General features: G+C 43.2%; 1 protein-coding gene across 1 annotated transcript; it reads left to right on the top strand.

The window, feature by feature from the left end:
• The first annotated feature begins 1,493 nt into the window (after positions 1-1,493).
• On the top strand, positions 1,494-22,963 carry use1 (unconventional SNARE in the ER 1 homolog (S. cerevisiae)). The gene is made up of 8 exons (XM_048560180.2): positions 1,494-1,608; positions 4,713-4,762; positions 7,637-7,715; positions 8,692-8,844; positions 9,786-9,804; positions 11,178-11,208; positions 13,378-13,537; positions 14,495-22,963. Exons 1-8 carry the CDS (start codon positions 1,507-1,509, stop codon positions 14,675-14,677), a joined length of 777 nt encoding a protein of 258 aa, XP_048416137.1. The 5' UTR covers positions 1,494-1,506; the 3' UTR covers positions 14,678-22,963.
• The last annotated feature ends 251 nt before the right edge of the window (positions 22,964-23,214 follow it).

Raw genomic sequence — 23,214 nt, 5'->3', positions numbered from 1 at the left:
TTATCTTGTAATTTTCAGGTGAACTGCTTTTATGATGTCTGATGGACTGTAAACCAATATGATAGAATTAGAATTTTGACAGAACGTTGTGTGTGAGGATGAAATATTAGGGCCAGTCTTCATCAAAGGTCTTCTGAGAAACTTCCATTTTCTGTTGATTTCAAAAGCACAAGACAAGCACAAAGACTAAATGAATCTGTGTTGTGCTTTGATGATCGAACCCCTGTCCAGGGTTCCCAATTCATTTGGTTCCAAACTGGACACCTCAAATCATTATGCATCTGGGTGAGGGTGGATGTTCCCAGGAAAGCTAATGGAATGTTGGCCTTTATTTCAAGGTGGTTGGAGTATGAGAGTGGAGAAGTCTTACTGCAAATGTACAAGGTGCTGGTGAGAGCTCCTATGGAGTACTATGAACAAGTTTTGGTCCCCTTATTTAAGAAAAGATATTATTTCATTAGAGGCAGTTCAGAGAAGATACACAAGGATGATCCCTGCTCTGGAGCAATTCTCCGATACACAAAAGCTAAAGAGGTGAGATCGCTATTCACTGGATTTCAGAAGAATAAGAGGTGGTCTCACTGAAACAGAAAGGGTTCTGAAGGGGCTTTACAGTGTAAATGCTGAGAGGATGTTTCCCCTCATGAGAGAGTCTGGGACTAGAGGGCATAGTCTTAGAATATTAGGGCACCAAGTTAAGATTGAGATGAAGAGGAATTTCTGCTCTCAGAGAGGTAAGAGTCTTTAGAGCTCCTTGCCACAGAGTCCTTGGTGACAAAGTCCCTGTGTATATTTAGGTCTGAGGTAGATAAATTCTTGATCTCCCATGAAATCAAGGTTTCCAGGGTATAGGCCGTAAAATGGATGTCAGGAATGCCAGGTCAGCCAAGATCCTATTGAATGGTACGGCAAGCTTAAGGGGCCAAATGGCCTATTCATGTTCCTATTTCTTCTGATCTTATGACTATTCACTAACTGTTACCGTTGCTGCAGCAAGGTTAAATTCAAACCTCTCTGTTGAACTAACCAAATGAATGAGTTTATTAATCACTGAATATGAGAAGAAAAAGCTACAGAACCAACGTGCATGCAGATTAGAAACAAGAGGTAAATCGGAGAAAATAACAGAATAATAATCTAATCATGGAGACTCCAGGGTAATTTTGAAGAGTTGGTAACACAGATGACCAGTTTATTTGCAGAAATGATATGGAGGTGAGAATTATCAGCAGTGTTTTTAACAAAATGATTGTAGCAAACATTTTTGTGAAGATGATGAAAGTGATGAAAGTATGATTTTCAAATACATTCAAAAGTAAATGTTTGTTGGTGGTTTTAAAATGCCAGGCGCGCTGCGGCCACCAGGTGGCGCCGAGACTTAGGCAGGTTATTTTTCAGGATGAGGACCATCTTGCCGCCTCTCGTTGTTCATCACCTGCCTGCATTAATTATGGCAGCCTCCAAGGATACGGCGGAAGTGATGCAAAGGAAGTTGTTGTCGTAAAGATGGCGACCTCCAGGTTGGAGAAGAACTTCTTGCGGCTGTTGGTGAGATGCGAGTCGATGGCGGGGGAAAAGAGGGAAGAAAAGGACTGGCGGCTGGAAAAGGTAACCGGGTGGAGATAACGGCGAGAGACTGAGGCTAATAATGGTACTATATCATAAGGCATGGTGTAATGGAGCTGTCCCAGAACGCATTATTTAGCTTTTGATCAGTAACGCCCTTCAGTAATCTCGGTGCGTTGGTATAAATGCTGTAGCCAGTGCCCCTACTCTGTCTCTTAAACCCTTGACTTTTCATCTTGATATTCATGTTCACGTCACTTAATTTTTCAATGTCAACTGTCACGGTGTAATTGCAGGCTCTGGGCCACTAGGCGGCTCAATGGAGGCCAAGTTCCTGCCTCCCTAATTCTTGACGAGTACACAGCCAGACAGTTCACTCTTCGGTTTTCCTAGTGATGGGTGTGGTCAAAGATGGCTCATGTTTGATGGTCCTTGTTAAGAGCGTGGTGAGCTGCCTTCTTGGATGACGTTCTTTGGATGTAGGGACACTTCTAATGATGTTCTGGTCAGAATTTTCAGCAACAATGATGGTATTTCCAAGTCAGGGGTATATGGGGCTTGGAAGTAAACTTTCAGGTGGTGCATCTGCTTCCCTTGTTCCAACCTTGATAGAGATTGTAGGTTTGTAAGTGGCTGTTGGAGCCTTGGTGAGTTGCTGCAGTGGATTTTATTGGTATACATTGTAGTCATTATGTGCTGTTTTTGGATGTGTTCATCAAAGATCATGCCAAACCTTTTGTGTTCAACCAGGGAATTCCATCATGCTTGTAATTTGCAGATGGTGGAAAGGCTCTGGGGACATAGATGAATCATTTGCTATACAATTGCAAACTTGAAACTCTTGTATTCAAAGTATTTATGGTTTTTTTTAAAATTGGTCTAATCAGATGTTGTGGTACACCCCTCTGGTAGGTGGGACTTGAAGCCAGACATTTTGGGCCAGAGCTAGAGGACACAGTCATTGCGCCACAAGAGCTCAACAAGGTCCTGACTTGAAATGTCAGCTTCCGTGCTCCTCTGCTGCCTGGCCTGCTGTGCTTCTCCAGCTGTACACTGTTATCTCTGACTCCAGTATCTGCAGTTCTTGCTATTTCTGAAGGTATTTACATCTTGTCCAGTCTTTCATCAATGATGATTCATGGTATGCTGACAATGGGGTATTTGGTGATTATGCTGTTGAATGTTCAGGGAAGATGGCCAGATTCTTACCCATTGCGGTGATCACTACATTCCACTTGTGTAGCATAAATATGACTTGTCACTAATCAGCCGAAGCCTGAATGTTGCCCTGGTCTTACTGCTGCTACAGGATCCTTCTATACCTGAGGAGTGGAAATGAAAACTGAACAATATGCAGTCATCAGCAAACATGCCAACTTATGGCCTTTTAAAATAGAAGGAAAGTCATTGAAGCTACTGAAAATGTTACCCTGAGGACATCCTACAGAGGTGACCTGGAGCCTTCTGCCTTTGTGTTAGGTCTGATTTCCAGGGTAGAAAAGATATTGCTTGGAGTTCCAAAGTTATCTTTGGTGAAATTCATTTGAAGATTTTAGTAACTAAATGCTCCTACTTCACAAAAAATTTCAAACTTAGAAATGTTTACAGCATAAGGGCTCAAAATGCGTCATTCTATGTTGGTATGGACCAGGACAGAGATCCAGCCTATCTATTAGCTCTTGATCCAATAAAGATCTTTTTAATTTTTCTGTATTTTTGATGGACTGAAATGGGATAGTGGTTGTTTTAAAATCCAAGTGCTGTGTCTGTGTGGCACTCTCTTTATGTGTGAGTGTGTCTCTCTCTGTATCTCAGGAAAATATGGATTTCCAGGTTTTTGGGCTGCACCAATTGAAATATTACGCTCCTTTGAATTCAGTCATATCAAGAATTTTGCATGTGCGGTTCACAAATACTTGTTTTACATAACGTTTGACTGTAGATAAAGGACCACAGGCAGCCTTGGATAGTTTTGCGAAGAGTGTTCAGAGAACAGGGGGGAAATCTGTCACGGACCCAGTCCCTGCAAATAATGAGTGGCTCTTATTGTGTTGAGTTTCATGGGTTGGATGATCCTGACCAATCCCTAACCGAGAGACTAACTATCAATTTCTTTTAATATTATGAGCCAGGAATCTTGACTTGCTTTTGCTTGGGAGTCATACCATTATCAGGTAGGCGAGCTAGTAACAACTGAGATTCTGTTTCACTTCTATCTTGTCTTGATATTCAGATATTAAGTAGAAACTGAGACGAATTGAAGAAGGGAAGAAAGCAACTTCTGTTATTAATAGAAAATGATTGCAAACACACTCTATCAAACACTCTCAATTCCTGTGAGATACAGTGGCATGACATTCATGTCTATGTGGGGGAGGAGTGCTGCTCCCCCCGCCCCTCCCCTCCCCTCCCCGAGGTGTTGAGAATGACCTGTACTTCCCTCTTGAGCATATCGACCAAGGTGAATGCATTCTAAACGTCAGTGCCACTTCACTAATGGCGATCTTGCTTTTGAATCATGTGGCTGAAGCTCCATCCTAGGCCTTCAGAACATCATTTCAGGCCAGTGCCACTGCTGCAAGTGAGTTTTGGAAGAGACGTAAAACCCTGGAAACTTGTGTGCCTGAACAGGTGGGGGTCAAAAATCCGATGGCACAGTTTTAGAGAAGAGCAGGGGAGTTGTCTCTGTGTCCTAGCCAACAACTGTCTCTCCATGTAGATGATCTGGAACATTCTTATTGTTGTTTTGTTGGATCTTACTTTATTCACATTATTCCCGCGTTCCTCCTTCTCAGCAACAATTTGGACTTGAAAAATAATTAGCTGGCTGTGAAATGCATTGGGCATGTCCTGGTGATGTGATTATTGTGCTGGATAGTCAGTGGGCGCTGGTGTCCTTTTGGGCCTAGCTGTCTGTGATCTGTGATCCATCAATTCAGGCCTTTATTTAGCCACCCCCAGGGCTTCTGATGTAGTGTTTTACTGTGACTCCAACTTGTACACTTACTGTCTCCATGAATATTCATTTCCTGCCAAACTCTGTTTTAAGCTTAAATGTAGTAGCAAAACATTGAATGAAACTAGGTTCGAACAGCATTGTGCAGTGAGGTTACATGCTGCTAATGACTGCTGTGTGTTTTCTCCAGTATGTAGGAGCTCTTCAGGGAATGTTGGTTGAATTGAAGAAGCACACCAGGTAAGATTCTTTACCAGTTGTTTGCAGTATCCCCTTCGGTAGACCTAGAGATTTTGTGCAATTATTTTCAAATCGAAGTGTGAATGCTGTAAACCGTAAATGTGCCCAACCATGCAGGTTTTTGGGGGTGAAAGAGAATTGGAATTAAAACTAGAAATGGGAAGACTGTCAGCTTTGGGTCAGAAGGTTGTGGAATAGGCAGTTCAATCCAGAGTTCTAACCTCAGTTGACACCATTAGTGCAGCTAGTACAGTCCACCCTGTCTGTAGCCAGCACAGTGATGTTACTGTTATTTATCCACTCTTTTTGTGGTGATGTTCAGACAGAGTCCAGACCTCTCAATGGTATTAAACTTATTTGGATAAGTTATTGGAACTTGAACCCAGAGGTAAGAACGCTACCACAGCACCACAATTTTTTAACCCTGTGAAAAATTAAACCATAAGGTGGAAATCTCCAGTTAACAAGTGGGAGCACCACTTGCTGGTAGCAATGTTTGAAATTGCATTACCAAAGGTCATTGAAGTATGAACAACTGATTGGAAATGCCTAACATTGGCTGAAATCACTCTTTAAACAAATAATCACTTATTGAACTGCATGACCTGGTCGGTATGCTTCATCAGTTATAAGCCCCATCTTTATAGCTGACTCCTACAGTGACAGTCGGAGGTTGCAGTTCTGTAACCGATACAGGCAGCTGTCAGTGCTAAGGATAAAGAATAAGCAGAAGGGACTGTGCTGCACTGTCAGTGGTACTGTCTGTCCTGTGAGCTTTGGCCCCATCCACCTGAACATGTTGATGGTAAAGATGATCAGGAACAGCACGGTTTGTCTGTTTTCTGTTAAAATTGGCCTGCCAATGAACAGATTAATTGTGTTGCTGCTTGTGGGATTTTGCTTGCTTAAAAATGACATCTGCATTTGTTTGTTTCACTCAAGTCGTTGATTTTTGTGAAGTGCTTTGAGCTGGTGTTGCGAGATGGAATAAAATTCTGTAAAGCACTTTGTACATTCTGAAGTCATGGGACGTGCTATTTATTGTACAAGCTGTTTTTTACTTGATAACTCTCCCTTGCGTCCTTAGTTTGGACAGGTGTGGAAGAGTACAGTCAGTGTGTCAGCAGAACTTTGTACTGATTTTTGGAGTGATTTTTGTTTGACCTTGCAGCCTCCTCCAGACTCACCTTTGGCAAAGCCAGGCCTCAAGATGACAATGTATTTTTAGCTGGACTCCTTTTTTTCTCTAACTTTCCGGAATCCTGTAAACTCAAACGTCATCAGCTTATGTTTACTTGTGGCTGTGCACTGACCTGCATTGACTTAGGGTCTGTCGAAACCTTGTTTAAAATTCTGACTGTAGCCTTCAAATCCCTTTGTGATCTTGCCCATCCTTGCCTCTCTAACCACTAACAGCATCTTGGGTTTCTGCACTTCTGCAATTTGGACTTCTGGCATTTTCCTGATGATAACTGTATTTCCATTGGCAGCTATCCCTTCTTGTGACCTGAGCTCTAGGGGTGCCTCTGTAAACCCACTACATCCTTCTCCTCCTCTTCAGACACGCCTAAAAACCTGCCTGTTTGATCATCTGCACTAATATCGCCTATAACCTGTGTTACATTTTGTTTAATGCTTCTGTGGAGCTCCTCATTCCAAAAAACATTTGGATTTGCCACAAACTGTGGAAATAACCAAAGGAATGATGTCATGTGTCAGTGCAGGCTTGGGCGGCTGAAGGGCATGTTGCTGTGCTGTACTGTTCTTTGACAAGAATGTTGCTTTGAGTTTTTAGGGTAACAAACAGACTGAAATTAGTATGGCTCTCACAGTACTTAACAGGCAGCTAATACACCAGCTTGACAGGTACTTCAGTGCTAAATACTTAACTCAGTTGAATTATCGGCACGGTGGCACACTGGTTACCACTGCTGCCTCACAGCACCAGGGACCTGGGTTCAATTCCACCTTCGGGTGCCTGTCTGTGTGGAGTTTGCAGATTCTCCCCGTGTCTGCATGGGTTTCCTCCCACAGTCCAAAGATGTGTAGGCTAAGTGGATTGTCCTTAGTGTTCGGAGATGTGTAGATGGGTTACAAGGAAAAGGGTAATGGGTCTGGGCGGGGTGCTGTGAGGGCCGGCATGGACTTGCTGGGCCGAAGGGCCTGTTTCCACACTCTGGGAATTCTATGAATCCCATGTGACATGGTTTACTTTATCCCATGCTTCTGGTAAATGGATAAAAATACAAGACTAAATCGTGGATCAATCCCAGCTCCCAGCCGGCTCACTTCTCATTGCCGCACCAGATCAAATGTTTTACTCTGGCTCAATAATCAATTTCTTTTGGACTGACTATTCCGCAACAGCCTTCCAGCACCAAGACACACCCCTGTCACTCCTTCTCCAGAATCATGTCCCATCCTTCGGTACAGAAAACCAACTTCTACAAGCATTTGCAGTTCTCCCTGCTCTTCACAGCAGCCTGTCACCCTGTACAAAAATCAGTGTCACTTTATTTCTTGCTAGTTTTTGGTTTGGGCCTCATTCTCCATGATAACCAAATCACATGATCCTACCTCCAGGCAGAGTTAATATGATGTTCTAAGGAAGGGTCACTGGACCCAAAACGTTAACTCTGATCTCTTTTTTTTTCCACAGATGCCGTCAGACCTGCTGAGCTTTTGCAGCAGCTTCTGTTTTTGTGTTAATATAATCGCCATCCCACTATTCGGAGCATTCTGCCTTACTTTAAACATTTTAAAAAGACAACTGTCTTGGAAAGTCTGACGTTTTTAATGAAGTATTTTACTCTACTGTATGCAAGTATGTTGTAGGATAGTAAACCTAATGTTTTCTGTTTCTTTTGACTATAGCAAACCTGCACCTGAGGTCCTAAACGAATATACCCGCAAAGTGGAATTTATGAAGGGTCTTTTGGAGGCTGAGAAACTGGTAGGAGCAGTCTGATTATAATTTATAATTAGGAGCAATTTTGGGAGAAAGTACATGTTTCCTATCACTTTGTAAATTCAAAGGCTAGGCTATGTTTGCTGAGAGTGCTGTATAGAATAGTCTATACTCGTGACTGGACTGAACTGTTCAATGCCACTGCAACAGACTCACTAGATTTCACACTGAATGGTAAGAATTGAGTGGAAGGCAGCCACTTTGCCCTTTAAACGTGCTGTACCAGCCAATTAGGTTATAATGGATCTGATTGTGACCTTAACACCATTTTCTTGTTTTGTCTGTTTTCACTGTCCTGTTCCCTCTTCAGGAAGAGAATTCCAAATTCTAAAGACCCCTTTAAAAAAAGATTCTTCCTCCTCCTCTCCATCTTAAATGTGGAAACCCCATATTCTCCATGTTTCTGTGTGATGGTATCGGCGTTAATACAAAGAAGAGCTGGCAGTGTTTTCTGAGAGGTTGGAGGGAGGAGTGGATGCAGAAATTCACATCTACTTCAGTTACATTCTGGTAGCCCCCGTGTTCTAGATCCCTCCACAGGGGGAAATGTCCTTGTCAAGTTTCCTTCAGGGTCTTGTATGTTTCAATAAGATCAGTTCTCATTCTTTTAAACTCCAATGAATGGGTCAGCCTTTCTTGATTAGGCCGACCCTTCAACTCGTCAATCCTGGGACTGGAGCCTCTTGCTTGATCTTTTGAAGTGGGAACTGCTGTACGGCAAGACTGCTCAATCAAAAAAACTCAGGAGCATTGACTGAGTCTCCATCTGCCCTCTTGAGTGGAATTGAAAGAATACCCTGGAGCTGCTTTTTAACCATAGAAAGGAGAAGCATTCTTACTGATGTGCTGACCATTGGTTAGCCCTCCACCAACAAAGTCCTGAACAATTCACAATTCCTTACTCCTGCTTGATAGATGTTGGATTCCATTAATCAACATCTCACCCCTTTTTGGTTTCCAGCCTAATCCCACAGAGAAAGCTCTGGCCAATCAGTTTTTAGCACCAGGGAAGACCTCAACAACTGGAAAGGAGAGGATTTCTGCCACTCAAACAGTCCACCTTCAGATGAAAGCCAGATACACGGGTGAGATGAGAAGTGAACTCCTTGGCCTGGTGAGTACTCCAGCTTTAAGGCATTGGTGTAACACAGTAGAAGGTCAGCATGAAATGGTTTGTTGTAGAGAGACTAAGTGGACGAGAGTTGTTTTCCTTGGAGCAGAGAAAACTGAGGAGGGACCTGATTGTGATTTACAAGATTGACAGTCATAGACAGGAATAAAGCTTTCCTCTTGGTAGAGGGGTCACTTCCCACAGGACATAGATTGACAACAGGGGACTGGAGGTTCAGAGAGGATTTTTGAGGACAAAGATTTTCACTGAGAGTGTGTGGAGTATCTGGAACTCGCTGCATTAAACGGGTTGTTGAAGTGGCACCGTCACAACCTTTAAGATATATTTAAAACAGTGTAACAAACACACACTTGATCCACAGCCTTGCAAGTGGGGCTTGAGTTTGTAGTTACTTCATGATCAGCACAGATGTAATGGGCTGTAGGATCTCTCCCCATGCTGGAACACACCGTAGTGCTGGTGACCCATGGCTCCCAACAAAAGACATCCCTGTCGATGAATGTGCATGGGATGAATGGGACAAAAGAATTTAATGTGGTTCGTTGGTTGAGAATGGTGTGAGGGCAGCTTTCAAATTAGAGTTCTGTGCTCTGTTTTCATCTCCTACGTGCTCGTTAGTTAACTATAATACCATGCATAAACACTTTTTCCAAAGCCTCATTTAAACTTGTAAATGCCACCTAATGAGTACTCAGTACTTCAAACTCCACCTCCCAGATAGCTGACTTTGAGGGAGACTCTGAGCCAGTGCAGTCATGGACAAAACCAAACTGTCTTTGCAACACTAATTGTTTCAACCTGTGAAATTTGGGTGACATAAGCCTCTGAAGGTGGCTGTGTTTCCTGTTTCTGTTTCTTGCACACAGAAGTTGACAAAACTGTGTCAATGTTATTTTCCTTTTTTCTCCCCTCTTGTTTTACAGCCACCCCAATCTCCTGAAGGTGAGTAAGTACCCAATCTCAAACCCTGCCTGTTTTTGTTAGTTAATTTAACCTTTGTTTTATTTAAATGTCTCGCTATGAGCTCAAATGCCTTGGACGATTATTTCTTAAGCTCTGGAAAAACAATGTTGATTTCTTAACCCTGGTTGCTGTATGGATATTAGTGTAATGGTGAACTCAGTGGCTTTGTAATGGAGGCTTGCGCAAGGAAGCTGAAAGAACATGAATTCAAATTGAACCATTTGCAAAATAAGTTCACTCACTGATGGCTTGTTGAATGTAAGATCATCCACCTGGGCGACTCCTGCTCTGAGCCAGCAACACCCTCCCACCCCCACATCCCTGTCGCCCCAAGAGAGTTATTGTTACCCTGAGCTCCAGCCTGCATCTGACTTGAAAGGATGCATCTTCAGCAATGCTGCACTGTCGCAGCGCTGCACAGAGGGGAGTCCAGCTCCGTTGTTATGGCACGCAGCTCGAGTCCCAAGGAAGGAAAGCTGCCATGATTTTAATTAGACGGAGAAAAAAATACTTGTTTGCTTTCAGTCTGTCCTCAAAGCCCAGTGGGATCATTTCTCTGCTGCAAGATGGATCACAAGCTGTGCCGAGAGAGTACTGCATTGCAGTGTCTTCAGGGGATGAAATGTTAATGCAAGGCTTTGAATTCCTTTTTCCCCTGTAGCTTGGGCTGGTATTATCGGCCATACATTGCCTGCAACACACACCATAACCACTGCTCCTGCTCATTTGGGCAGTAGCTCTTAGTCATGGTTTTACTGTTGATTACAATTCCTCCCCCTCAAGGCTTATCTGTTGTCCTCGTCCCATCAATCCCACTCTCCTCCTGTTTCCCCGTGCACCATTGTCCCTTTAGACTCCTGCCCTCTCTCCTACCACAGATCTTCCCTTTTGTTCCTTAGCTTCCCCTGCACCCTTAAAACCTGTAACATCTCTACTTTTCCCAGTCCCAATGAAGGGACATTGACTTGAAATGTTTAGCACTGTTTTTCGCTCCAGAGACAATGCCAGACCTGCTCGGTGTTTCTGATTCTTTTTTTTTTTTTGGCTCTTTCCCTTGTTCTGTGCAAACTCTCTTGGCCATTCATATATCTGATTGGGAACGCTCTCGATAACGACAATGTGCAAAATGACTGCTGCACTTTTCTTTCATGCCAAAACAACTGGTTTCAAAATCAAACATTTCAAAATACTACTGAGCTTGTTTTGGTATTGAGATGGAAGCAGTGACCACTAATGTATTGTTAATTAATTTTCCCTTTCTAAAGATTGGATTATAGATACTAATGATATATATTGTTCATCATTCAGGAAGCTAAGCCAATTAAGGAAAGAGGTCTTTGTATTTTCTTTAGGTTCTGAATTTACTGAACTGAGAAGACGAAGGTAAAGATTTGGTTTTATATTTACAAATGTCTGTGCAACAAAATGTTTTGTTGCTTCTCTCCACTAACAATGCCTGTCGGGGAACTTTAATTAGAAAACCTGTCTCCTGACATTTGTGTTGGAGATATTCAATTTAAGACAGAAATGCGGAGGAATTTCTTCTGTCAGAGGACAGTGAATCGATGGAATTCTTTGCCACAGAGGGCTGTAGAGGCTAGGTCATTCCGGTATACTCAAGTCTGACATGGACAGAATTGTTAATCAGTATGGGGAATGGGCAGGAAAGTAGAGTCGAGGATTATTAGATCTTCCATGATCTCATTGAATCAGCTCCAGCATTCAGTGGGCTGAATGGCCTGCTTCTGCTCCAGTGTCTTACTGTCTTTAGCTTAATTCAACCACTTCACTTTAGGTACTGTACCAGAGCAGAGCATCTGACTCCACATCCCTTGCACCTCCTGGAATACCGCGTCTCTGTCTTCCTCAGCTCGTCTGCTGAAATCCTCATTCACACCTTCTCCTTGCTTCTGGACTATTCCCATCTTCTCCTGGTTGTTCTCCCATTTTGCACGCTCCAGAACTCTTCAACAGCTTGTATCCAAACCTGCACCATATCCTGAGCAGCCGTCGCCCCTGCATTCGCTGGCCTTAAGGTGACTTCTTGACTTTTTGAATTCAGCAGCACCTCTGTTTTAAAACTCTCACCTAATTTTTAAATCCCTGACTGGCAGTAAACCTTCCCTCCTCCCTCTCGTCACTTTTAAGGCACCCTTTAAAGCTCCACTTTAGTGACCAAACATTTCTTTTTGTTCAACGCATGTGGTTGTTGCTGGCATTTATTGCCTGTCCCCATTTGCCCTTCAAAATGGCTATCCATCCAGTTTGAGGGCAGTTAAAGTCGACCTCATTGCTGTGGGTCTGACATTAAACCGGGGATGAATGACAGATTGTCTTTCCTGAAGGGCATTTTTATTTTTTTTAACTGCAGTCAGTGATAATTATCCCGGTCTATCTTTCAGTTCCAGATTTATCAATTGAATTTAAATTGCATCAGCTGCTGTGGGTGAGATTTTCTACCCTTGTTCCCAAGGCGTTAGGTTGGTTCTCTGGATTGATAGTCCGATGACTTTACTGATACATTCATTGCCTCCCCAGTCACAATCTGGTTACTTTTTGCTGCTTTCTGCTAATGTTGAATTACGCACCTGCGTGAAGAGCCTTGCAACGTTCCCCAGATTAATATAAGTACAAACTGAAATGTTATTGTCACCCCTTGACAATCATCTTTATCTGAGGAAGCTTTGCTACAGAGCTGATACGCATCTGGTTTGCAATGGGGACAAAGTGGTGGAAGATCCAACAAAGCAGATGTCTGTCTGGTGCTGCGTGCCAGTAATGTGTCTCATAAAGATATTAATGCAGAAAGATTAAAGTTTATGGAGCAATAATTTGCAGCTAATTGCTGGAGAAGCATGGGCAATTTACATTAATAAAGCAGTCTGCAGTATTACTGTAGGGACACTTAATTTAAATTTCTTGTCTGTAGCCGTAACTGAGACATTAACCTGTTGGCAGCCTCTATACAAAGCAGACACTATTTGTAAGTGTCAGTTGTAATTCAGTGGGTTGTGTACTCTCCTCTGAATTAGACGTTGTAGCTTCTTGTCCCCCTCTGGAGTCCTGAGCGCACAACCTGATCTTGTATACCAGTACCTTAGTGAATGAATGAGTGCCGCACCGTCAGTGATGTCATCTGTGGATGGAAGTCCTGAGGCTCATCTCTGCTTTCTGTCAGGTGGATGTAAAACAAAATACGAAGAGTCAGAGAATTCTTCAAGATGATTTTGCCAATGTTTATCTATCAAACAACATTGGGTCTCTTCCTAGAAAAAAAAACAAGATTCTGCCCAAAGTTAACTTGCTGTGCAATTTGGAGGCTGTGTTTCTGACGTTGCAACAGCGACCATACGTCAGTGTTTCATTTTCTGTGAAGTGCATGGGGTAGTAGGATGGCTTTATGGAAATTCAGGATTGTCTTTGTCTTTTTTTTGTATTAGTTTAATGCACTGGAGTAGACTGACTACAATTAAAACTGCAATTGCTTTCTCAGTCACTTGCATTTTTATTCCACTTTCTGTAATTCCTCTCTTGCACTCCTCTGTTGTGTAGTGGACTGGAGGATGAGAAACAAACAGCCACTGAACTGGACGCCGTGCTCCACCGTCATCACAACATGCAGGAGCGACTCGCCGAGGAGATGCTCAGCCTGGCCCGTAACCTGAAGAACAACACTCTGGCAGCACAGAGTGTTATCAAACAGGACAACCAGGTAGGAGCGGCTGGATTAGTGAGGCCGCAGCATCTCAGTGATCTGATTGCAGCGATAGGGTGTTCAAAGGTTACCCTCCCAAAGTGCAAGTGGGAATAAGGAGTGGAAGAATGTGTTGACGAATGGGAGAGGGGGCGTGTGAGGAGCATATATGCCAGCATGAGCCAGTTGGACTGAATGGCCTGACCCTGTGCTGTAAATACGATGTAACTCTACCTGCAGCCACTCCATGGAAGGCGAACTCTGTTCATTTCCATTGTAATATTATTGCGATCAGACAGGTTGCTGATGCAGTCATCACTCGTGTGAGGTACTGATATCCATTAAATACTCAGTGTTGGGTAGAGGAGATTAAGGTGCGGGGAGGGGGCGGAGAGGGGATGTCAGTATAAAATTTACGCTCATCAGAAACCCCTTGTCTATGTTTATGGTCATCAGTTACTTATGGAAAGTGTGTGGGTGCCCTATTCATGGGGTGATACACCAACATCGAAGGCAGCTCTGTGGTCAGCACTGTTGCCTCTCAGTGCCAGGGACTTGGGTTCAATTCTAGCCCCGCGCAACTGGGTGGAATTTGCACATTCTCCCGGTGTCTGTGGGTTTCCCACTGGGTGCTTCAGTTTCCTCCCACAGCCCAAAGAGGTGCAGGTTGGGTGGATTAGTTGTGGTGAATTGCCCAATAGTGTCCAGGCACGTGCAGGCCGGGTGGGTTTAGCCATGGTAAATGCGGGGTTCGGGGGTTAGAGTGAGAAGTGGGTTTAGGTGAGATCCTCTTCGGAGGGTCAGTGTAGACCCAATGCGCCAAGTGGCCTCTTTCTGCACTGTCGGGCTTCTATGATTCTAACGTCACAATGTGAGAAAGCAAAAGTCTGAGCTAGACGAAAGGGGTTAAAGAGGAGTGGAGGTTGGGAGTATTGTTTTAACCCATGACATTCACCTTGTGTTGGTTGTGTACAGACACTGACCCAGTCCCTGCGGATGGCAGATCAGAACTTTGAGAAGCTGAAAGTGGAGTCAGAGCGACTGGAGCAACACACCAAGAAATCAGTCAACTGGCTGCTATGGCTGATGCTGGTTGTGGTGTGTTTCACCTTCATCAGCATGATCCTCTTCATCCGTATCTTTCCCAAGCTCAGGTGACCAAGACTTCGCCCAGCCCCTACCTCTGGACCACACAGTGTGCACACAGGACGCTGGGGGCAGACAGGCAGAAATCATCCAGGGTGGGGTCGCTTGAAATGGCTCCACTCTGCTGAAACTTTCCTCCCAGCTGGATTGTGAATGACCCGCAAACGGGCAGAGCTCTGCTCCAAGTATAATGGACTGGAGCTCCTACTGGGATACGGATAGAATGCACTGCCCTCGAGCCCTCCAGACATTGATCACTTGCAGCAAGAAAAGGATTAGGCTCAAAGATTAATTACTAATTAATTTAAACATACTGACATTTATTTACAGGATTCTAGAACTGTTAAGTTGCCTCCTTTTTCTGACATAATATGTTCAATGATGGACTTTTATTATATTTGTGCTCTGAACTTTTCACTAATATACACTTTCAAGAATTATTAAAAATGAATCTACAGCTTATCCAGCCAATGACAAATCAAATGAATGCAATTAGTTTTGAGTTCTGTTTCGAGATTCACTAAGTAGTTTGCATTTCCATGACTCCTATCATGCAGAGATGACATTCCTGATTTCCTCTCAGGGGCATCATCGAGCTTAGTTTAACACTGAACCGTACAGCAATGTTAGAGCACATGACCTACAGCTTCAAGAAAGGGTGAGGTTTTACAGAATATCTGAGAGGGGGAGAACAGCTCAGCAAGGGCTTCACAGAATGTGGCTGAAGGCATGACTAACAATATTAGTGAGTCAAAGTGGGGTGCACGTGATGTCAGATTTGGACCAGGGCAGAGGTCTCGGTGTTTTAGAGATGAGGAGGAATCTGTTCTGGTTCAGTTATGAAGCCTTGTTTGAGGGCTCTCCACACTGCAGGAAGAGTTACTGAGCCAGTGTCTCCTGCATGTGAGCACTGCTATAGTTTGCAGATCTGAACAGCCCAAGCTTGGTTGAACTCTGTCATCACAGAGTGGTTTATCAGGTAATATAAAGAGTTACTAAGATGGATGCAGTGGTGTTGAGGGAGAATATAATTGACCAGGAATGGTTCTTCTAGTCATCCCAATGCTGGGAAGTGGAGGAGTGTTCTTTAAGGACAGAAGAGGGTTTGGCTGAGATGGTTTCTGCCATTGAACGGCCAGCTGTTGTTATCTTGGCTGATGGCCAATCTCCTGCACTACAGGACGTCATCTCGGTCATGAAACTAAGCCAATGGATGGCAAAATCCTTCCTGAAGGAAGTAGAAAAAAAATGGCGCCAGTACTATTGTGGATGCAATGTTAGAAAACCGTTACTTGAGTTTTTTTCCTGCATTTCCTATCTGCATTGTTTTGCAAGTTCAATCTGAATATACATTTGTTGCTCTTTAAGAGTTACCTGCCCAGCTGCTCGTAGTCATTGCCATGTTCCATTTGACAGTCGAGTGAAGCCACAGTTTTTCTCTGAGAATGTGTTGATTGCATGTGTTTTGGGAAAGTGAGACTGCTTTAGTAATTAAACCAAATGGTGTGAACTCGGGCAATTCATGAGAATTCCTGGGAGAGATGTGCTAGCGAAGCTTTACATCTTACACTCGTCGAGACTGAATTGCAAGAATGTCAGGTCTCAAAATGAGCTTTACCTCATGGAAAAGGACTGGAATAGACCTGAATTCAAAATTCTAAAGTGGGGGGAGTAGGAAGGTGGATTTTTAAGATGATCAGGCATGATTTGGCTAGTGTGGACTGGGAATAGATACCTTTTTAGGTATGGTAAAGTTACCGTATTCTTACTAGACCATATGGGTGCGCTGTCAGTGAGAGAGATCACAGGTTTAACCTGAGGGCCACCACGTCTCAGGCAATGGGAGAGTTTGAGAAGGAGAGTCCTTTTGTAGTAACGTTGCAGGAATTGAACCCATGCGGTTGGCTTTACTCTACGTCACAAACCAGTCATGCAGCCAACTGAGCTAGCTGACCTCCAACCCCACCCACCAGGGATATATTCAAGATGGAAATTTGGAGAGTGCAGGACTTACATCTTCCAGCAAAGATATGAAGTGGGACTAACATATCCAGTGAACTCTGGATATTGAGAGAGAGAGAGAGAGAGAGACAGGATTAAACAAACAGGAAAAATGGAAGCTTTTGGCTGATATCAAGAGCAGAAGCCCTGGGTGAGTACAGAATGTGCAAAAGGCGATCAAAAAAGGGGCAAGAAAGGATCATGGCAGATAAAATGAAGGAAATCCTGTTATTTTGAGTACATTAGGGTAAAAAGAGTAGGGTCCATTAAGGAACACGGTGAGAATTTGTGCGTGGAGCCAGAGAGTTTCGGTAGGATTCTAAATGTCATCTTTGTCAGTGTTTTAGTGGGAGAGGTGATTATTGGTACAGAAATCAGGAAGAAGGACTGTGATATAATTACAGAGATCAGCATTGACAGATGAGATTCTAAGTGATCTGGCAGGCTTCAAACTAGATAAAGCTCCAGGGCCAATGAAATGTATACCAGGCTGTTGACTGAGGCAAGAGAGGTGCTGACACTAATTTTCAATTCCTTTCTGGCCATGGGAGAGGTCCTGTGGGCTGGAGGACAGCCAGTGTGATAGTGTCATTCATGAAGGGAGCAAGGGATAAACCAGGAAACTCCAGGCCAGTTGATCTAAACTTCATGGTGAGGAAAGACTTAGAATCAATTTCTGGAGGACAGAAATAACCTACTATTGGAAGGGGAGGGATTAATCAAAAACAGTTGGCATTGTTTTGTTTAAAGGGAAATCATGTCTGACCAACTTGATTGAATTCTTTGAAGAGGTGACCAGGTGTATAGATGTTGGCAATTCATTGAATATAGTCTACTGAATTTTAGTGAGGCTTTTGATAAGATTCTGCACAGGAGATTAATAGCAACGGTAAGATCCCACGGTATCGAAGGAAATCCTGCTCATTTCTTCCGGAACTTGCTGAGAGGCAGAAAATGGAGGGTGACAGTTGGGTATTTTTGTGACTGGAATCGTGTCCAGTTGGCTTCCACCTGGCTCACACTTTGGACCCTAACTGTTTGTGGAATTTGGAAATGTTTAGACTTGAATGTAGGAGGGTTGATCAGAGTTCATAAGGATACAAAAATCAGTGGGATAGTAAATTAATGAGGGTACTCATAGATTACAGGAGGATATAGATGGGCTGCTCAGTGGCAAATAGAATTCAATCTGGGTAATTTTTTTTAAAAAATGGGATCATTTGCAGATTGAGGGCACTGCTGTCTAAGTCAGTATTTATTGCACGTCCAGCAGTTAAGAATCAGCCGTGTTGGTACGGGTCTGGAGTCACGTGTAGGCCAGACCTGGTAAGGATGGCAGTTTCCTTCCCTAAAAGACAGTTAGTGAGCCAGATGTGTTTTTTTTTTATGATGAATTCATGGTCATCATTCGACTCCCAATTTCAGACTTTCATTGAATTAAAATTCCACCATCTGCCATGGTGGGATTGAACCAAGCTCTCTGGATTAATAGGCCAGGGATAATACCTCCAGGCCATTTCTTCCTCCAAGTAAGTGTGAGGTGATGCTTTGTTTGTCCTGCCCATCTGCAATGGAATACATGATGAGCTGTAGGACCCTGGCAAGCACCGAGGATCAGAGGAACTTTTAGAGGTTTGTTTTCCATGGACCGAGGATACTGGGGTGGTGGGGCTTGGTTTTGATTGAGATGCATAAAATTCTGAGAGCGTAGATAGGGAGAAGGAATGTTTCGGCTTGGTGCAGATATAAGGTAGGGGGCAGGAGGTTTAGAGGTGATGTGAGGAGGAAAATGTTTCTGCCTACATTGTTGGGGGAATCTGGAACTCATCCCCGGGGGCAGGGTGGTGAGGCAGGCAGCTCTATAACATTTAACAAGTTTTTAGATGTGCACATGCAATGTCAATGCATAAAAGGCTATTGGTCAAGGGCTGGAAAATGGCATTAGAATCGTTAGGTGGTTGTTTTTGACTGGTGCAGACTTGAGGGTCAGAAGGGCCTGTTTTTGACCTGGAAACCTGTGACTCTCAGAAATGGGTTGGTTGGGAAGTTAGCTGTGGTTGAGGCATGGTTCCATGACAATGTCCCCCTTATTGAAATAAAATACAAACATACTGCTGAGTCACTAAAGAGGTCATGTGTTGCATTGGGTAGGGTCCTTACTTCTTAGCCAAGAAATCCAAATTCAAATCCTTGCCCAGTACTGTACCTTGATGGCTAAGAAAGGTGATGCAGCATAATGGGGTGTTAAAATTGAACTAAATCACTTTTTTTGTTCAATTATTAAAAAGGTGCAATGTCTGGACAAGTTCCTTCTTCATGCAGAGGGTAGGCCCCTCCATTAGGACTATACTAATGAGGAGCAGGACTCTGCTTCCAATATGTTTTCATGAAAAGAGTTCCAAAGACTCATGACCCTTTGAAAGAAAAGGAAATGTTTTGCGTTTTCCCTGTTGTAAACGGGCAACCCTTTTATTTTTAAACAGTGACTCCTAGTTCTGCATTCTTCCCGAACAGGAAATATTAAGAACATAGATCAGTACAGCAGAGGAATAGGCCCTTCAGCCCATCATGTCTGTGCCAATAATGATGCCATTCTAAACTAATCCCATCTCCCTGCACGTGCTCCATGTCTCTTGATTCTCTGTCTGCTCATGTGTTTAAGTGTCTCTTAATCATTGCTATTGTATCTGCTTCTACCATCTCCTGTAGTGACCCAGGCATCTATCACCCTCTATTTTAAAAACAAGTCCTCTTGCTTTATACATATGCCTCCTGGTATTTGACATTTCCACCCTGGGGAAAAGACTCCGACTATTCATTGTGTCCATTCTCCTCATTTTATATACTTCCATCAGGTTACCTCTCAGCCTGTAATGCTGTAGTGAAAACAATCTAAATTTGTCCAACCTTCCATTATATCTAATATAGTCGACCCTAGGCAATATCCTGGTAAACCTCATTTTCACCCTCTCCAAATCCTCCATATCCTACCTATAGTGTGGTAACCAGAACTGCACACACTACTCCAAATGTTGCCGAACTAAAGCTTGATACCGTTATCACAAGGGTTGCTGACTTTTATACCATGTCTGATAAAGGTTAGTGGGTGATACACCTTTACCACCTTATCCACATCTGCTGCCACTTTCAGGAAGCCATGAACTGCCCCCCGCCCCCCAAATCCCTCTATGTAAGGATGCTCCTAAGGGTCCTGCCATTTACTGTATACTTTGTTGCATTTGACCTCCCAAAATGCATCACCTCTCACTTGTCCAGTTTAAACTCTCTGCCCAGCTTTCCACCTAATCAATATTCTGCTGCGTCCTTCAAATATCCATCCAGTCAAGTTCCTCCAGGGTGTTTATATGTTTCATCCAGTTTTCCCCATGCACTTCTAAAATTGAGTGGTTATAAGCCTGTCCAACAATTCCTCAAAGATGACCCATGTGTAAGACCATTGACTGAAGACTAGAAATACGCCACTTGCTTGTCATGTCTACTCTGCCATTCAATGAGATTGTGGTAGATTTGAAAATCCCAAAAGCACTTTTCTGCTTTATTTATAATAATGCTTGATTTTAAAATAATACGAATTTAAAAGTGTCTATCTCGGCCTAAAAGTACTTAATGACCCAATCTCTATAGCCCACCGAGAGAAGAACTTACTCCTCATTTCTGTCCTGATTGGTCAACTCCTGATTCAGATTTTGGTTTCTGGTCCTAGATTCTCCTGTTAGGAGAAACAACCCCCGTTCAGCATTGAACCTGTTAAACCTCCTAAGAATCTTGTATGTTTCAATAACATCACTTCTCATTCTTCTGAACTGCAATGAGTACAGGTTGAACCCACACAACTTCTCATCGTGAAACAGTCCCTCCTTACCTGCTGTCAGCTGAGTGAACTTTCCCTGGCTGGTCTCCAACATCAGCCTATCCAGAGATAAACTGTTCACAATATTCCAGCTGTGGTCTGACTAGTACCTTGTACAGTTTTAACAAGACTCCTGGTTTTATATTCTACTCCTGTTGAAATAAAGTCCAATGTTCCATTTACTTTCCCTACTACCTGCTTTATTTGGAGGCTGGCTGTGATTCATGCGAAAGGACACTTCTCTCTCTCCATTTAAATAATATTCAGCTCCTTTAAACCTCCCTCTATTCCTCTACAGACTCTTTGTATCATCCTCACCACTTGCCTTTCTATTTATTTTTGTCATTCTCTTCCCTCGTCCGAGTCGCTAATATATGTTGTAAATCGTTGTGGTCCCACCACTGATCCCTATGGCACTTCACTAGTTACAGGTTGCCATCCTGAGTCCTTGCCTTTCTCATTTCTCATCTCAAACTTATTCCACATCGTGATTTCCTCAACTTGGCACAATCGAGAGACATGACCTAAATATCTTTAACAAAACCATTCCTCCACCTCTTTCTGGCTTCCTGTCCTTCATAAATGTTCTGTAACATGCAATATGTAGGTTCCAATCCCTATATCTCTACAGCATGATTCTGAAATAGCTACCAGATCATATTTCTATTTGTGCTCGCAGTTCCTAACCTTTTTTTCAATGCAATATGGATTCAGATATGAAGACTTTAGTTTTATTCTTTATGTAACCTCTAGTCTTATCTATTGGTTTAGATTTGTACTCTGTGCTTTCCTGTCATGGTCTTTTATGCATTATTACCATTCTCTTTGGCCTTGACTCTTTGATGTACTATATTCTCCCAGATTTGATTTCTTACTCTCACTATTTCATTTAAAATCATCTTTACATCCCTAAGTATGCTAGTCAGAACACTGAGCAGGGTGGAGACTATCCCAACAGCATGGACCCCACTTTCTCTAATACTAGTGCAGTCTCCCATGACCCAGAATTCACTTCTCCCACAGCCAGACGCTGAACTGTACATTCATCACTCTAATCGAATTCACCCGATGTCAGTTTGCACATTCCTTGGGCAATAAGCAAGGGCAGGCGATAAGCCTAGTTGTATTATTGCTAAACCATTAATCCAGAGACCTAGATAATGTTCCAAGGACCTAGGCTCAAACCCTGCCATGGCAGATGATGGAACTTGAATTCAGTTCTTTTAAAAAAACATGTTGGAATTAAGGTGTTGTTGATTGTTGGGAAAAGCCCATCTGGTTCACTAATGTTTCCTTCCCTAAAGGACTAGCATCCTCACCTGGTCTGGCCTGCATGTGACTCCAGACTCACAGTGATGTGGTTAACCCCTTACCTCACCCAAGGCAATTAGAGCTGGGTAATAATTGCCATCTCAGCTAGCAACACCCATGTTCTGTGAATGGATTGAAAACAAAATTCCAGAGATTATGACATTTGAGGTTCTACAGCTTAATTTGATGCCTCGATTCTTGTTCTGACTAAGCAGAATCTCTTGTTTTTTGTCCCGTCTAGGTTTTTAATGCCTTTATGGACCATAGTGACTTGAACCCTCCCCTCCGACTGCAAATTCCCCTTCAGCTCTGAGCACGTGTCCCGATTCATGGCACCAGGCAAACAGCACAGAAGTCTTTGCTGCAGGGAATAGCATCAGTCCCTGTCACTGTGGTGCCCCCTACTACCGCATATTTTTACTCCACCTTCCTGTACCACTGTGCAAAGGTCATTTAACTTATCCACCCTGTAACCTCCACCCTGATTCAAACAAGCTGAAAGAACCTCACCTTTGGACAATTGCTGGGACTCCTACCCCTCTGGGTCCCCATCCATGCTTCACTGACAATTGAACTCTCCTGTCCCAGGACCCTGGCCAAATCACAAGATGGCCAGCCTAAAGAGGTGTGACTGCCTCCTTGTACAAAGAATCCAGGTCAAGTACCCTCTCCCCAGTGTGCCACGATGTCTGTAGTTCAACTTTCAGCTCATAAACTTTAAGCTATATTTGCTCAAACTTAGACACTTACTACAGGTATGTAGTGGTTTGTAGGGGTGGCACAGTGGTTAGCACTGCTGCCTCTCAGTGCCAGGGACCCAGGTTTGATTCTAATTTTGGGCAACTGTCAGTGTGGAGTTGTACATTTTCCTTGTGTCTGCATAGGTTTCCTCCCACATTCCAAAGATGCGTGGGTTGGCCATGGTAAATTTCCCCATAGTGTCCGGGAATGTGTAAGTTAGGTGGATTAACCATGGGAAATGTGGGGTTATAGGGTAGGAGGGTGGGTCTGGATGAGATGGTTTTCAGAACGGTTGGTGTGGACTTGATGGGCTGAATGGCCTGCTTCCATGCTTTGGGATTCTATGTAAGATATGTAGCAGAGTAGATCAGGCTGACATCCAGGTGTTCCCATATGCTACAGCTGTCCTTCCATCCTTAATGTGTTTTTAAGTAAATAAATTATTGAATAAAATAATCATTTGTTTATATATTATTAGCCTTTCTATAGCGGCTACACTACATTAAACTTTAGGCATAGAATAAACCTTAATTTCTTATCAGAAACTCACCAAATAACTAGCTTCTGCTATTACAGAAGTTTCAATTCATGGATGCTGGGGGGAAAAAAGGAAAAGAGGAAGGAA

This window comes from Stegostoma tigrinum, chromosome 30, assembly GCF_030684315.1.
Source record: "Stegostoma tigrinum isolate sSteTig4 chromosome 30, sSteTig4.hap1, whole genome shotgun sequence".
Classification (NCBI taxonomy): domain Eukaryota; kingdom Metazoa; phylum Chordata; class Chondrichthyes; order Orectolobiformes; family Stegostomatidae; genus Stegostoma; species Stegostoma tigrinum.
Note: the sequence above shows the minus strand (reverse complement) of the source record. Positions and strands in the feature narration are given on the sequence as shown.